This window comes from Ambystoma mexicanum, chromosome 10, assembly GCF_040938575.1.
Source record: "Ambystoma mexicanum isolate Mex_15411 chromosome 10, UKY_AmexF1_1, whole genome shotgun sequence".
NCBI classification, from domain to species: Eukaryota; Metazoa; Chordata; class Amphibia; order Caudata; family Ambystomatidae; genus Ambystoma; species Ambystoma mexicanum.
The window spans coordinates 316,506,674-316,522,231 of record NC_090932.1 but is presented as its reverse complement, the minus strand read 5'-3'; the positions used below and the strand labels follow the sequence as shown (position 1 = coordinate 316,522,231).

At 42.6% G+C, this 15,558-nt stretch overlaps 1 protein-coding gene across 1 annotated transcript in view; it reads left to right on the top strand.

Annotated features, from left to right (window-relative positions):
• Positions 1 to 15,558, top strand: part of TM2D2 (TM2 domain containing 2) — a 48,683-nt gene that overhangs the window by 16,470 nt on the left and 16,655 nt on the right. The window contains exon 2 of the mRNA XM_069617918.1: positions 13,264 to 13,351. Coding sequence (XP_069474019.1) covers positions 13,264 to 13,351 — 88 coding nt within the window. The remainder of the gene's footprint in view (positions 1 to 13,263; positions 13,352 to 15,558) is intronic.

Sequence of the window (15,558 nt, the reverse complement as noted above, 5' to 3'; positions counted from 1 at the left end):
CCTGCAACGCCTTCCGCTTCCTTCCTGTGTGTGCGTGCCTCTGACTGATCAGCAGGGCTCCTTATCTGTACTCCTGAACGATAATTATCGTTAGTATCTGGGAAGGCGTCTTGTGCTCACTTGGTAGACCAACTTAGCCTTCAAATGTCTGGGCAGCTCCTGTCGCTGTGACGTGGCGTTTAGGGGGAGTGATATATTTTTTTTTTCCACTGCATTCAGCTCATGAGATTGAATAAATTGTGAGTTACTGTAAGAACGTTCAGCCGAAAACTTGAACCCTGCCGTTTGTTGCAGGAGGGAAAGAACCAGAAGACAGGCCATCTCTGTCTACGCCAAAGAATCTGGAACCTCCTCCCCGTCAACATCACTCGTTTCCTCACTTATACAGTTCAGGAAGGAGCTCAATATCCACCTCTTCAAGGAACGACTCCTCCCTAACATAAACACCACTTCCCATCGCACCTGAGACTGGGTGATCTGATTTTCCCACTGTTTGTTTCTTCCACTAAGACTGGAAAGCGCTCTGTTGCTTCCCATATGTCCCCGCTGAATAAATACCCTAATAATACAGTGCAGAAGAATTTTGCTGCAAGGCCAGCTTGGAAAATTATGATTTTCGATGACTTCTCAACATACGCCACCATCAAAGTTAAGGTGTGTTTTAGAAATGTTTCAGGTGAGTGCAGAAAACCCATCTGAAATGTCAGTGTGGAATAGGTCATTTCTTCTAGCAAGTATGCATGCTCCAGTACCATCTCGGGAAGTTCAAGCATGTGTACTCAATTTGAGAAGTCTCTTGTAGGGCTGTACTTTTTTTAATACTTTTTTATACATAGCTTTACCAACTCTCAACAGATCCTCTCGAGTCTGAAGGTGACCACAAACATGTTTAACCCTCACCGGGGATCACCATTGTAGTGCAGGCTGAAATCCTTTGGATTGAAGCATGTTTTGCAAACACCCTTATGGTGAGTTTCAAAACATGCATGAGAAATTCCTTCTATTAGACCATGTATAAAAGGGACACCTTTCTCAAGTGGAGCCAAATTGTTTGCTTTTTAGCAAATGTGCATACGCATAATGCACTGCATAGTGTTCCGGACCAGTGATGGCTACTGGGTGGCATTGTGGCATGTCCTTGCCTTCTGATACGGCTTATTTTACTCTTGGCAGTACAAAAGATGTCTTCACAAGGCTGGCATCATATTTTGTGGGTCAGATGCTCCTAATGACGTTTAAAAGCCACGGATAAAAATGCTGCTGTGAATGTTCGAATAAATCAATTGGACAGTGTGTGGTCATTAGTGGGTAGTCTGAGGAGGAATTGAGTACACATCACACTGAGATCAGAACGTAATACATTACGAGAATCCGAAAATGAAGGTGATTGTGGATGTGTAAAAATGCCTCTTTATATAATCGCAACCTTTGCTTCCAGATGTTCATTAGTGTCAAGGATTTGGTGTAACCAAACTGGTTTTATATGGCAGTGGTAAAAATCAAAATTTGAGGAGCATGAGCTAAAAGCATCACATAGTGAGTATTGCCATTTTTTTTAATTTTGTTTTTTTTTATAGCAACAAAGGAACTAATTAGTGTAATCTAACTTCAAGTGTGTTTCCATCATATGTGACCCATTACACATGAACTGTCCCGTGGTGGTTTCCTAGTGCACATTTTACAACACATAAGAGTTAATGCCAATAATACATGGAGTTAATTCATATATAAATATTCAATATATAAATAAGGCCTATTTTAATGAGGCCTGTTGGACTGGGGTGTAGAAAGTAGTTAATGGTATGAGTAGGTCGGAAGCTAACCAAGCTCTTATGGGCCATACAGATATGTTGATCACTATGGTTGTGAATTGGCAAACATAACTGTCGGGCATTAACAAAGTCAGTGAGTCTGATTATGTTAAATGCCACTTGCAGCCTCCTATGTGCAGGTACTATTGTATGCAAAGGGATGGTATCATTCACCTATTTAGAGGATGCTGTCACTTGACACTTAAGAAGCAGAGCCTGTACAATTATATGCATGGTTGTCGGGGCTGACCTCGTATCTCTGTTCTCTAAAATAGCCCACCTCTTAAGTAAATGTAGATCGTCATTAAATCAAGTTTATTTTACAACGGCCGCTGGGAGAGAGGCTAGACAACTCTTTGGAGATTGAACTAACCCGAGTCTCTCTGAACCACAGAACGGATACGTGTGCATTTCCACAACACTTAACACACTCCCACAGTTCCCTTTCACATCATTCTCCAATGGGTTTGCCCTATACAAGGAAATCTAATCCCCACAATCCCATTGGCTGTCGTCCATTGTGGCACCATCTCCTTGAATAATTTTCATGACATTGCAAAATACAAGCTCGACCCTCTTCTTTGGTTTCTCCCTGCAAGACGCACATGCCATAAAATACATTTTTAGTACTGCTTCCACTTAGCCATGGACCTGCAATGCTAAATCTGACCCACATGGTTTATGTATGGACGCTTAGAGCCTATGGAGAGCTAACAAAAATGCTCTTTTGATTGAGCATGAATTCATTTCTCCAAGCATTCTGACACTTCAGATACTATTTCTTAGAGTTCTCTCCCCTTTTAATTGTGCTCTACAACCAGTTAAATTCAGCTGGCGTTCGTTCCCATTTTAATCTTTTCATGCTAATCAATTTTAACAGTCAACCTTTTACAAACGTAGCTACTACCCCTATATTGATATCAGCAGGTGGCCAATGCTGCTTCGGCCATTCGCTTTAACAATTTCCAAGTTGAAAACCTTGGCCCATGCTCTCCATTCTATTTCAGATCAAAATAGCCGTTCCCATGGAACCCTTATCGCATGCGCTGGGTAATGGTTTATTTGGAAGAAAAGAATGTCTATGATATTTATAAAACGAAGGTCCCATTGGTTTAGCATCCTATATTTATTCTTGTAGGCGACTGGTGTTTCGACCCTCCTGGGTCATTATCAAGGCATTCTAATGTGTGCAGTATGTTACTCGATGTGGAAGGTTGTAGTCTCAATTTAGGAGGTGGTCAGAGGATCTCTCCATAGAGGATTTGATGCTGTCGCCAGTGGATTTAGCTGTGGTTTCAGTGTGGACAATTCTTCATGGCGCTAGCCCGGGGATTCTAAGTAGATCAAGAATGACGGGCCACCTAGAGTCTTGAAGCCGTGTCGGCCTGTCTCATAAGCCGAGCAGCGTGCCCTGATGCTTCAACTCTTCAGATCCATTGGTGCGATCTTTCGTTGCAGTCGACTGTTGATGAATGAACTCGACCTGTAAAGATATAATTCTGACAGCTTTGGTTAAGACCCTAAGGTATTCTCTAAGCCCATTGCCCAGAATCTCTGTAGATTTCTAGTCATCTGCTGCAGTACATACTGAGGTAAGTGGTGTGCTCATCCTATGCCCTGTGACTACTAATGTACAGAACTTGCTCACTGAAGCCTTTCTTTTTTGATAATCACTGACTCTAATATTATAGTAATATTGGTACATGGTGTTATCTCTTGTGCGTTTGTAGGTTGAAAAAAAGTTCAAGTGGTATTCTCCAAGTCTTGTCTTGAATCCTAGGGACCTATCCTAGCACAACCATGACACCATAAAAGAAAAAAGCCGCATGACGGGCAACCCCCCCGCCCTTATCACGCTATCAATGTAACGTGCATACAGCAAGCGCTGCTGTTTCTACTGGGTACAACCCTAGAATTCAGCATATAATACCTTCTCTGTGAATGCAATGGTCCTGTTTAGTTTGCTGAGTATGTCCCTATCCAAAAAATTCACTGGTGTATCCTTACGATATAACAAGGGAGCAGATGCATTTTAATTGACCACCTTGATAGGCTGATCCTCTGTGTATTGAACCAACAGGAATGCTGCAAAAACCTCTGCGTCCATCGTTTTACCTGATAAGACACTCCCCTCCCCCCCCCTTCCTTGTAGCTCCTGTTGCTATCGAAGACAAAAAGATTCCTTATTGTCACCCCTACCTGGGGTCGTCTTCTGGATCAGCAGTAACAGACAGGACTGGACATGCTAGAGATTTCTGTGGGCTTTCCTAATCTGGATACACATTGGCACCCGAAAGTGGGAAAGGAATTCCTCCAAAAACCTTTGCTGCAGAGTAATGCACCATTGTTCCTTGATGTAACTTTCTTATCCCATGTCTGTACCGATGCCTGTGCTGGCATGACCGACTGAGGTATATAGTTCTGTGCAACTTCAGTCACCGGTGTCTGACCAACCCGAACCAGTGGTGGTTGCACAGATCCTGGGTCTTATGGCAGGGTTGGGGGTGGCATCTGTTATAAGAACTGCATGTAAACCTGCCAACAAATCCCCCTGCATTAGCACGTTGGTCGGAAAAATACACAGATCTATTCCGACAATTTCTTATGTCCCTTTTTTCCACAAGACTAGCACTGCACTCTGTATAGCCCTCCATACTGACCTTCCATTGCCCCAATCAACTGGGGCCTCATCCCACCAAATGCACCATGTCCTCTATGCAATGCTACTCTTCCACTCCCATCTGCCTTAGCACACCCAATGGTCCATTCTGATTCTGTCACAGTAGTTAAAAGCTTCCCTGCTGTCTTTCCGCTGAGCCGGTAATCATCGCTACTTCCAGATTAATTTTAGCTAATTTCTTCTGGACACGCTTAGCTGCTGCTTTTTTCGTGCCTACGCAGCATTCTTTTTCAAATCTTCTTTTACAAAAATGAATATGCACCTTTATCTCTGACAACTCCTTGGCCTCTATCCCTACAACTTTGTCCCGATCATGCTGGGTCTCCCCTTTATCAACATATGATACAACATTGCTATGTTCTTTTCCCATGGTTCTCCCGTGAGCTACAACCAGTTCATTTCATCTGGCCTCCGTTCCCATTATAATTTTTTCTTGCTAATCCATTTAACAGTGGCCCTGTTACCAATTTAGCTACTACCCCTAGATTGACAGTGCCAGGTGGCCAACGCTTCTTCGGCCATTTGCTTTACCAATTTCCAAGCTGAAAACCCTTGGCCCATGCTCTTCTATTTCAGATCCAAATAGCCGTTCCCATGTGGTTTCAGCTGCCAACCGATATATTCTTCCGCGGCCAGTCAGTTGTCCCCGAACAAGAATACGTGCATGTCCATTTTTATGTACATGTGTTCAAACTACTGCATATGAAAACGTTTGTGCAAAAGCACAATGTGCTCCCATATTATATTCATACAATATGATGCTACATGTATACAAATCTAAAATGTATGATACTTGACACAAAATAACACTAAAGGTGACCTTTAACAAACCTCTATTCTAAATGCATGCAAAACTACAACATAATATTGCATCAATTTTTAACATTAATATGGTCCGCGCAACATGAATTTCTCTTTTCTATTGGGATAACATCTATCTGACCCAACATGATTAAGACCTATATTCTCTTATAACTGGAGGGTAAGCTCATGAACAAGTGGAAGGACTTGGGAGCTAATAATACTTGAAACAAGTGGGGAGGCGTCCTGCCACTTACTTTAGGCCCATTTACCTATATGGTAAAGGCTGAATTTCTTTGCATGCTAGTTATGACAGTGGTTATATTATTTAGCTGACTGTCATAGGTTTTCTAAAAAGATGAGCAAGAGATAGACCCTTATGGAAATGCATCATAGCATACTTTTATTATTCTGCTAGTGCTAGTAGGTACACAACATATTTTATGCTTTTTTAAAGTTTTTTCAAAAATATATGTAGAAGATGCTATTTCATAATATGCATCTTAAATCAGAGTACATTCATTTTGTTTTACAAATGCATTGGAAAAAAGAAAGAGTGAGTGACAAATATGGTTGTGACAAACATTCAACAAATGCACTAAAAGAGTGTAACAAATGTGGTATACAAAATCACCATTAATATTGTTTGTTCGTGTCTTGAATAGAACATAGATACAAGACTGTATGGTGTTTGTAAGCTCTAGAGGAGACGGGGACCTATATTCTCATCAACATCCAGCATATGTGGAGGTCGGGCCTAAATCAGAATAACATTTGTTGCTACTTGTTGATTCCAGGTATAGTTTTGCTGAGGAGTCTTAAGTAGTTGAACCCGCAAACAAGAAGTCCAATCTGTATAGTGAGGGATAAAACTTACTGTGTAAATATATATATATATATATATATATATATATATATATATATATATATATATATATATATATATATTTTATCTGTAGACATATTCAAATTTGGCCTGGGCACAGTTGTAGACTCATGACCAAGAATAGCCATCATATGCCAGATAGAACCTCATTTGCACAAACTCTCATTATTTTTTTTTTTGAAACGTGCATACACACAGAAATGTATCACTTTGAAGTTGGAGCACAAAATGTAAGATGCAGGGTGATCTTGTATAGTCGTATGGGAGTGGGGAAATGGATGAACGGTGACAGAGTAGCGTACTACAACTGCAAAAAATAATTGTACCAGTATGTTCTTTTTAGATCACGTCTAGTATATTGGGCTGGGTACGCGCTAGAGTGTTCGAGAGGACTGTATCCTGCACTGCAAGTCTATGAACTCTAATGTGGTGTTTGTTACTAAGATATGGAGTAGCAAGTTTTCGACAGCTGTGGTGTCTCAAATTATTCTTAAACGGTGGAGGTACTTTGACTAATATCGCCTGCAGAATGCATGTTCCTTAACTCACTAGATGCCCCACCAGAGCACGACTCAGAATGTGCTCTGCCTCACTCATTGCAGATGCCATCATGAGCATATATGTCACCAGTGTGCTCAACAGACTCTTAAACATGATATGATATTTTATTTGTATCTCGCTCGTACACAGGTGTTTCAGAGCGCGACTACGCAAGGGAGTGGGGAAACAAGGAGAACACAAAAACAACAATCTTACTAGGCCCAGTGACCTTGGGAACGCGCAAGTGCATGGGACGGGGAAAAGGGGAAAAAGTGCATGGAAGGGGGAGAGTGGAAAGTGCAGAACAGGGGAGAGTAGGTAAATGAATAATCATTTTTTAAAAAATAGAAAGGAGGCAATAAACTGTGATGGTGCAGCCAGCATGTGGCAAGAGCTGTGTTTATGGCGACAGACTTGGTAAGTCTGATAAGTGCAGAGAAGAAGAAAATGGGGTGGGGGGGCTGTATGGGTACAGATACAGTCCATCCAGTGCAAGAGGTGGCCAGGAGACCGTGCAGGAGGGCGGCAGGGTGAGCGGATACCTCGACCCAGAGGAAAGAGGTTGGCCAGGTGCACAGTGCCAAGAGACCGGGTCAGCATGGGAGTGGGGGAGAGAAGGCAGAAACAAAGAGGAAGGTCTTTAAGTGCTTCCGGAACTGGAGATGGTTCTCCTCATGTTTTAGAGTGGCAGGGAGGCTGTTCCAGTGGGAGGCCCCAGCCGAAGATGGAGATCTACCCCCAGCTGTTTTTTTTGAAAAACAATTAACCTGGAGGGAGTTAGAGGTAGAGGAGCGAAGATCTTGAGAGGGGAGGTATTTGTGGAGGGATAGCTGAAGATATTTTGGACCCAGGTCCCAGAAAACCTTGTGGACAATGCAGAGGGTATTTAATACATAGGTATTTAATTATTTTACTGATTATCTTTTTGAGTGGCCTTTGCCAACAGTTTGGCTGGTGGGTGTATTGATTTATATCGGAGTAGATATCGTTGTTTGATTTGCATGAAGGAGTTAAGCACAGACTGGATGCGGATAGTTTTTGGAACTATACCAACTGTACAATTTGAGTTTACTGTATGTATGCAGGTTTGTTTTGAAAACCTTTCCACACTCCCATCCTCCAAAATTTTGTATTTCACAATAACTCCAGATCTGATCTGTAGTGCCCCGTCTTCATTCCCTCTCCTACTGTCGCTTTCTCTTTAAGGGCTTGAGACGTGCTTACAAATGGAGGCTAACTGTAGCAATGGTCTTTGGATATGACATCATCATTACGTGGGAGGACCCAGGGCACAAAATGAGAGCGTTAACAGTACAAGTTAGGGAATAGATGAAACGTTTTGTCTAACATGGTTTCACCAAAAATGTATCACATTGCCCAGGTTTAGGAGTGAGCATGAGGCCAGGAATATATGAGCCGTGCAGTGACAGCATGTACAACACCAATATATTGGTAAAGAGCTGTCCCACGCTATGTGATGTTCAGGTGGAGTCACAAAATCTTGCCCAACTCCTTTTGAGGCACACGACACATAACAAGGCTACAGTAAGCCGCTGTGTTCGGCAACGCACATAAGTTTCACTTAGTATCAACCGGACATGTGGTTACAGAGGGTGGTAGAGCGTATTACAGGACAACAGGAGCTCCACAGAGCAGAGACGGGTGACATGCATTGTGTGTCACCTTTAGCGCTTGTGGCAGCATGATCAAGTTGGCTGTGTGTTTTAAGAAAGCTGCACCGAACAGTAGCACTGCAGCCGGAGGTCGATTTTTCTATTTTGGCTGCTTAAAACTTCATCTTTATCCGAATTCAGTAACATTGAGCAAGATTTATATCCATCACATTGGGGGCTGTTATCATTCATCCCTCCAAGATAGCTGCTACACATGCGTTCCTCTGGAGAAAAGTGAGCACTCTAGTCTGCACACACTGTTTCTAATGTGATTGAGATGCTGCGATCACACAAACCTTATCTTCTATGAGGTAAGAGCAGCTCGAGTGAGACGTTTGCAGCAGAGATAGCTATTCTAAAATTAGAACTGCACATGAGACCAACGTTTGAATAGATTTATTTACATTATCCACAGGGGAAGGTAGGATAAATGTTTGTCCAGTAAGGACAGTGGCGTGTGCACAGCCACACAGCAAATGTGGAGAAGAAGATACAAATGCACTGGACAGTGTAAATAGTAAGTGATAACTCTGTCCAGTTTAATATTTCTCAAAACAATGTATGCCTGTAGAGGTAACTGAAAGATTGCATTGCAGAAGAACCTCGTTCTTGACTAAAAAGCAAAATTAAAGTGGAGAGAGGTTTTGTGAACTGTTACGAACGCCCCAAAAAGGGATTTGTTCCCTCGGTGGGGTCCTTAATAGGCCCCAAGTAAGTGACACTCCTGCATCTGAAGGGCTCACTGAGGTGATTACATTAAATAGCATACTTTTGACGCTAACGCATGCACCCCCTTTTTGAATTTTTCTGCAGGGAGTATAGCTGTGGGAAAGGGGGATGTTTTAATTAAGACACACAGCGATCGATGAACAAAAGAGGGGTTAAACCATCCATTATGAGTCCTGATGAAGGCCCAGCAAACATGGAGGCGGCTCTCCTGTAATAGACTGGGGAGACTGAATAGACCATTGGGCTGAAACCCAGATGTGTCAACAAATTCCAGTTGTACAGGGTGGTAGTCAAACAACCACTGTGTTTGAAAGTGTATGTACCAGAAACCACACCATGGTGGGCTAAGTGGAAGTGCGTTTGGATCAAGAAGACTGTATTTAATTTTTTTGGGCAAAGACCACAAACGCGTACAATGGGTTCATTTGAGGTGCCCAGCAAACATGGTTGATTCTGGGCACGAGTACTATATTGCCTCACCTACAAACCCGCATTTAATGTGTTTTTATGATTGTTTTCTATTTTTGGATACTGAAACAGACCCATACTGAAACAGACCAGAGTAACGTATTTTGCATTACAAGATGGAATAATAAAAAATGTACCAAAGGTGTGGTCTGAGCAGAGATGTGATGGGAAAGCAGAGGATGTACATACAAGGCAGGAGATTCTTTTAAGGAGTTGTAGCACTCCCATATAGGAGTTTTTTGTATAGACTGATGGGCTTTCCTAGAGGCTTTCACAAGGAAAAATGCTTCCATAAATGTTGAAAGTAAGATGTATGGAAGCCTTTTTTGTCGATGGGGAAATGGGCAGAGGACAAAACCTGAGCAGTTAGGAACAACACTTTTTGGTAATGGCTATATCCCTCTTTGAAGCTTACTTGCAAGTATGTTTGCCGACTCCCCTCCACATGTAGCTCTTTGTTGCCTCCCATAAATCCACATGTCATCCTTCATGTTCATCTTGAAATACAATATCTACAATTTGGCCTCTTAATTTCGGCCACAATAAACTAAAGTATTGATTGTGTTCTACCCATCGCAAGGCCTCAATTTGTCTTGCAGAATCTATAGTGGAGACTGCTTAATACAAATATTTTGATTAGCAATCCAATGTATATACCTTGCTTTCAATCGGGCCAGTGCGAGACGTGCCCCATGCATGGCAGCAGAGGCTCTAGCAGTTTTGCAGACTTGCTTCGCCGCTGCAGCTATGATAAGAGGATGCCTTTTGTTGAACATGTCATCGGACACCGCTACCCTTGCAAATTCAATGGGGCCTCATGGTCGCAGCATAGCATTTAAATGGGAAGCTCCTTAGCAGTGATGGTTTACTGATGAACCATTGTTTCTGACAATTGTTGACGTCATTTTTACTTCACATGATATGTAATCCCAAGTAGTAGACTATTAAACAATGACTACTAGAAGGTGATTTTATCATGCAATACCATTTTTGATGTATGTCTAGTCTTGAATGTACATTTCCCTAACTTGAGGGATGTTTTTTAGCTTAACATTACTTTGCATTCTAGTTCTTGTAGTTTTCCATTTGAAGAACAAGGCTAGTCCCTGGATTAATATGAATTTAATTGGGCCAAGCATGAACCCTAGAGAAATGTTGATGGCCAGAAGGGTTTGGTGGATTGGACCAACCAATAAATCTGGGGAAGGGGATTACATTGTAGTCTTCTTTGCGGATCCACTCCTAAAGTACCTGACAAAATCTATCTCGAGGCCTTAAACTGAATGGTGATAAGCTACTTAGTGGCTTGGTTTCGTTGGAGCACTTCTACCCAATCCCAGGGGGAGGGGCAAAGTCCAACATTGGCCCTCTGTCTGATGGGTGAATGTACACGTCGATGAAGACGGTTGTACCCGCGAAGGTCTCACCCAACCCTAACTTTTGTCCTATACTGAATCCGGGGATTAGATTTAGCCCAGCCTATTATCAGAAGCCAGCCAGCCAGGTAGGTGGCCCCATTGGGTGTGATGGTATGAAACCGCTTTGACCCGCTTTTGACTATGGAAGAAATAGACTGACAGGTGGGTCTTTTCCCCGTTCCCCAAGATATAGGTGTGTTCGAGGGTTGTTGGGGGTTGTAGGCGTGGGAAAGACCCAAGCCCAGAAAGTGAGGAGGGTTTAGCTAGCCTTAGGGATGCTGTCTCTGTGGTGAATTTATTGCCATGAATATCTAGCACGGGCAAGGGGGAAATTTAAAGCCAGAAATAGTGATTTTTCTTTTTCTTCTTTTGAAATACTATGATGTGATACTCTTGCAGGAAACATGAGCAATAGTGACCCTGCTCCTATGTATCTTCTGGGGTAGCGGCTAATCAAAAGAGGTAGATGTTATGGTGGATTGGCCATTCTGATCAGGACTTCCTTGAATGGTAAGGTAAAAGTTGTAGAGGCCAAGATGGATTATCTACAAATGCCGCTGCTCTCATCGCCTCAGGGGGGTGTGGTAGCCATTCTTAATTTTTAGATTCGTCCTCATAAGGCAAATAGGTTGTCAAAATGTAAAGCCTTCATCGATCAGTTGATGCAGAGTGTTGACAACATTGATATGTTTGTGTTGGGGGTGACTTTAATCTTAAAATGGGTGGTGGACCATTGGATGATCTATTTGATCCCCTTGAGGAGTTCACCCTAAATATCCAAAAACCTCAGATGCAGGATGCTATTGTGTGTGCAAAGGGTCTACAATTTTCTGATTTCTCTCATTGAATGGGGGGGGTGCGTGCCGTTAATGGGTGTATCTCACCGGATATTCCAGGCCTCCCGACCTATAGCAATCACTTGGGATCCTCCACTGTTTCTGACTTTCAGTAGCTCTGTGGGATAGAATTCTAGTATCCGAATCAGTGGATGACCCCAGTAGTGATCATCATCCAATCAGTTTGAAATTGAGGGGGATTGTTGGATGGGAATCCATGTCTCGTAATACCCCTAGTATCCCAAAAGTAGAGGCGGTGTCAAACAGGAGGATTAATTAGGCTAGAATAGCGGATCCAAGTTGCACCATAATATCTTGGCAGAGCAATTGCCTGGCCTTTTGAAGATTATGGATAGTTAGATAATACGGCACAGGCGGTGTCAGGAGTTGTGGACCTATTGGGGGCCTTTACTCATGGATTTGTGCAGAAGTGTGAGCGGAAGGCGAGTCTAACCATGAAGGGATGGTTTAATGATGCATGTATTTTTGCCAAACAAGTCATTTTTCTTATTTGGATTGGGGTTAAGCTTGCATCACCTTAGTAACATGAGCTGGTAATGGTGCTGTTACTAGAAAATCTATGGAACCCCTCCTCCTCCTCCTCCTCCTCCTCCCCCCCCCCCCATTTCAAGTTATCAGTCCCCTCTGCTCACCTGTGCTGCCTTCCCAGTCTCTGTTCACAATCCTTTACTGAAATGTCCTTACTGTTTTAGTCGCCAGAAACCCTTTCTACGCTCCAGCGTACAGTTTCTCTCCAACCACCTGCCGCAATTGCACACACCCCTCCTTTAGGTCACTGACTGGGGATCAACAAGAGCCACCTGCTGAGATCCAGAACATATGCTTGGTGTTCGCTTAGCAAGCTGCAAGCGCCTGGCCCACATATTAACTATTTTGCATACCTTGTGCCTCCCTTCTAGCTCACGGGCTTGCCTCTATGCCTGACCGGTTCTCCCATCTTGCTGCTAGGTCGCTGTAATTGCGCTTCAATTAAATTAGGTAAAATGTGCAGTATGCACTTGGCAACAGGCACACCGATTATGACTTCTGTAAGGTGGTTGAATATCTTTATTTGGTGGCCTGGTGGTGGTAAAGAGCTAAGAAAGCAAATCCACCTCGACATGCTCAGTCTTGCTTAAGAGTGTGTTTGGTAGATCACAACCCAAGAAATGTGAACTAACAGAGGGATTGATGTTAATACTGGTCAGTGCATACATCTTCAACATCATGTTAATTAACATTCATCATTAAACCACTGTGCATTATGGCATAGGACAAATTCTCCTTTAGCGGAGACTTGCTGAGACTCTGCTGTTGTGATTTTGATTATGCAATAAACCCGGTTTGAACTATGGAAAAACCCATTTGGTGGTCTCTTCCTCGGTCGAAGTTTATTATATATTTTTTTTTTGCATCCCTAGGCCTGAAGAATTCATTAACTGTGATGATCCAGTAGATCATTTAGGAAATAAAAGTTCAAATGATGATCTTGAACATGGATGCCGAAAGGTAAGTACTGAAGAATGTTTAATCCTTGTTCTTGTGGATTTCAAAAATTGAGCTTGTTCTCTCTGATTGGTATTTTCTGTGATTTTTGTGTGTGTACACAATTGGCAAGTGAAGACCAGATATTTGGCACTTGGCACAATGCTTCTTGTTTTAGAAGAATTGGTGATATTAGGACACAGGAATATAGTTTTTACCACTACCTGCCAAACAATTATCCAACCCCATATTGTAGCAACTGGCGTACTTTGCTAAACTGTTCTGTGCTTGCGTCCCATCATTTATATAATTTCCATTGGTCTCTGGGAAAATACTTCTCTTGGACTCTGACGAAAAGGATTAATGGTTTTCAGAAAAGTATATTTGAGGAAAGTATATTTGACTGTTTGGATCCAGCTAGTGTGTCTGACCTTGGGCAGGTGGTAACCTGTTTGCCAAGATTGCACTCAGTACTCATTTTTGGGTAAGACTATACCCCACCATGCATTTTGCCCCACATTACTGATGCCACCTGAAACATTCAATGTGGCTCAATGTTATATTCCTACATATGATTGTAAGCCCACAATTGACTCTGCTCCTGATGACAACATACCTCAGTACATATGACCCACCAGAAGAGCAGGCCCCACATGCACTGTGCATCTCATTATGCAGATGCACCAATCAGGCTACTTTTCTCAAAGATGCACTGCGTCTCACGTCAAAAGAATGCATCCACAAGTCTGTGGACTAGCTGGCATCCCTCCAGGCAGATGCCCCAAGAGTACTAAACCACTCTGCTTTACTTGTTCATGTACCCTACTTCCCTCTCCAAACATGCACGTGACTACATGTCAAAGGTTGCATTGCAAGATGTTTACAAATGCACTCTGCCTCACACGCTACAGATCCTTCACAAGGACTACCTACAAACCTCCACAAGGCAGCCTATTCAATAGTTACTGAGTTTAAATCCCACACTCTTGCTCAGTGAAGTGGCCGCTGTTGGGCTGTACACATTAAAGTAGTAGTGCATGTGGAGCAACTGTCCTGGCCAAACTACATACCATTTAATGTCTCCTATCTCAGTTTGGAGTAGCTCCCTCTCCAACTGCACTACAAGTCACAGCCCACTTTGCCTAACCATACAGAGGACTCCCATAAGACTATTCACAACATGTTCTCTGTACTTCTCAGATTATAACCAGTAGGGCACATGTGCACTCTCTTCCCCTTGAGTTAATTTAACTTTTTTAAGTTGACACCAAATCACCTTCTTTTTGTTAATGTGTTAGTCAATTATTAGACTTTTCACATAGTGCAGAAAGACAAATTCACAATACATAATTACAAATCAACGAAGAGTCGCAAATAACTCATTAAATTTAAACCCAATAAAGCAAAAGAAAAACCACTGCTTCCCACCAGTTCTCGTGGATAGTCCTCGTGGATAGTCCTAACACAAGCCAAGCTCCTTTAATGTTTTTGAGTTTGTCAGAAGTGTTTCATTCCCTGGGGACACTCGATACCAAAAATCCATAGTCTGTACCCATCTTTGGTCACTTACAAATCGGGCAAACAACCGCACGGTCAGAATGTGACGGTGACTGCTGTGTCTCAAGTTTACATAATGAGCATGCAGCATTACATGATATATCTCTCAACCTCTTTGACCCTGTTTCTCCAGTTGGCAGCAGATTTAACTGTAATCTTAACATGACATCTCTGCTGCTGCCATCCGGAAATCTGCTCAAATATCTGGGTAAAACCCTCATTGTTTTTTTTTTTTACAAAGGAGGGTGGTCCCATGGAGCCTCAGCAGTCACATTGTAATTGTTTTGATCCAGTATTCAGAACTAAATCCTCCACTGATGTTGACATTTTTAGCAGAATAGTATTTACCCTTCTAGTCCAATCTTTCATGAAAACATTTGACTGCTGTAGTTCTTCCCGATGCATATCTATGAACAGCGGGTTCTCTCTTGGAAGTTTGATAATCTTATACAATTGCAGAAGCCTCCACTCCATGCCAGTCCGCAGAGACCGCAGACCCAGCTCATAACGATGCAAAACCATGGAAAGGGACGGCGGCACACCCAGGGCCGCCTTGAAACCTTTCCCTCCAGATGTCCCAATCCAGATTCCATGCCCGAGATTCAATATTCATACTGTATAGCAGGGTAGGGATGACCTTGCCTTTATAAAATCGTATAGTTGAGGCCAATGAG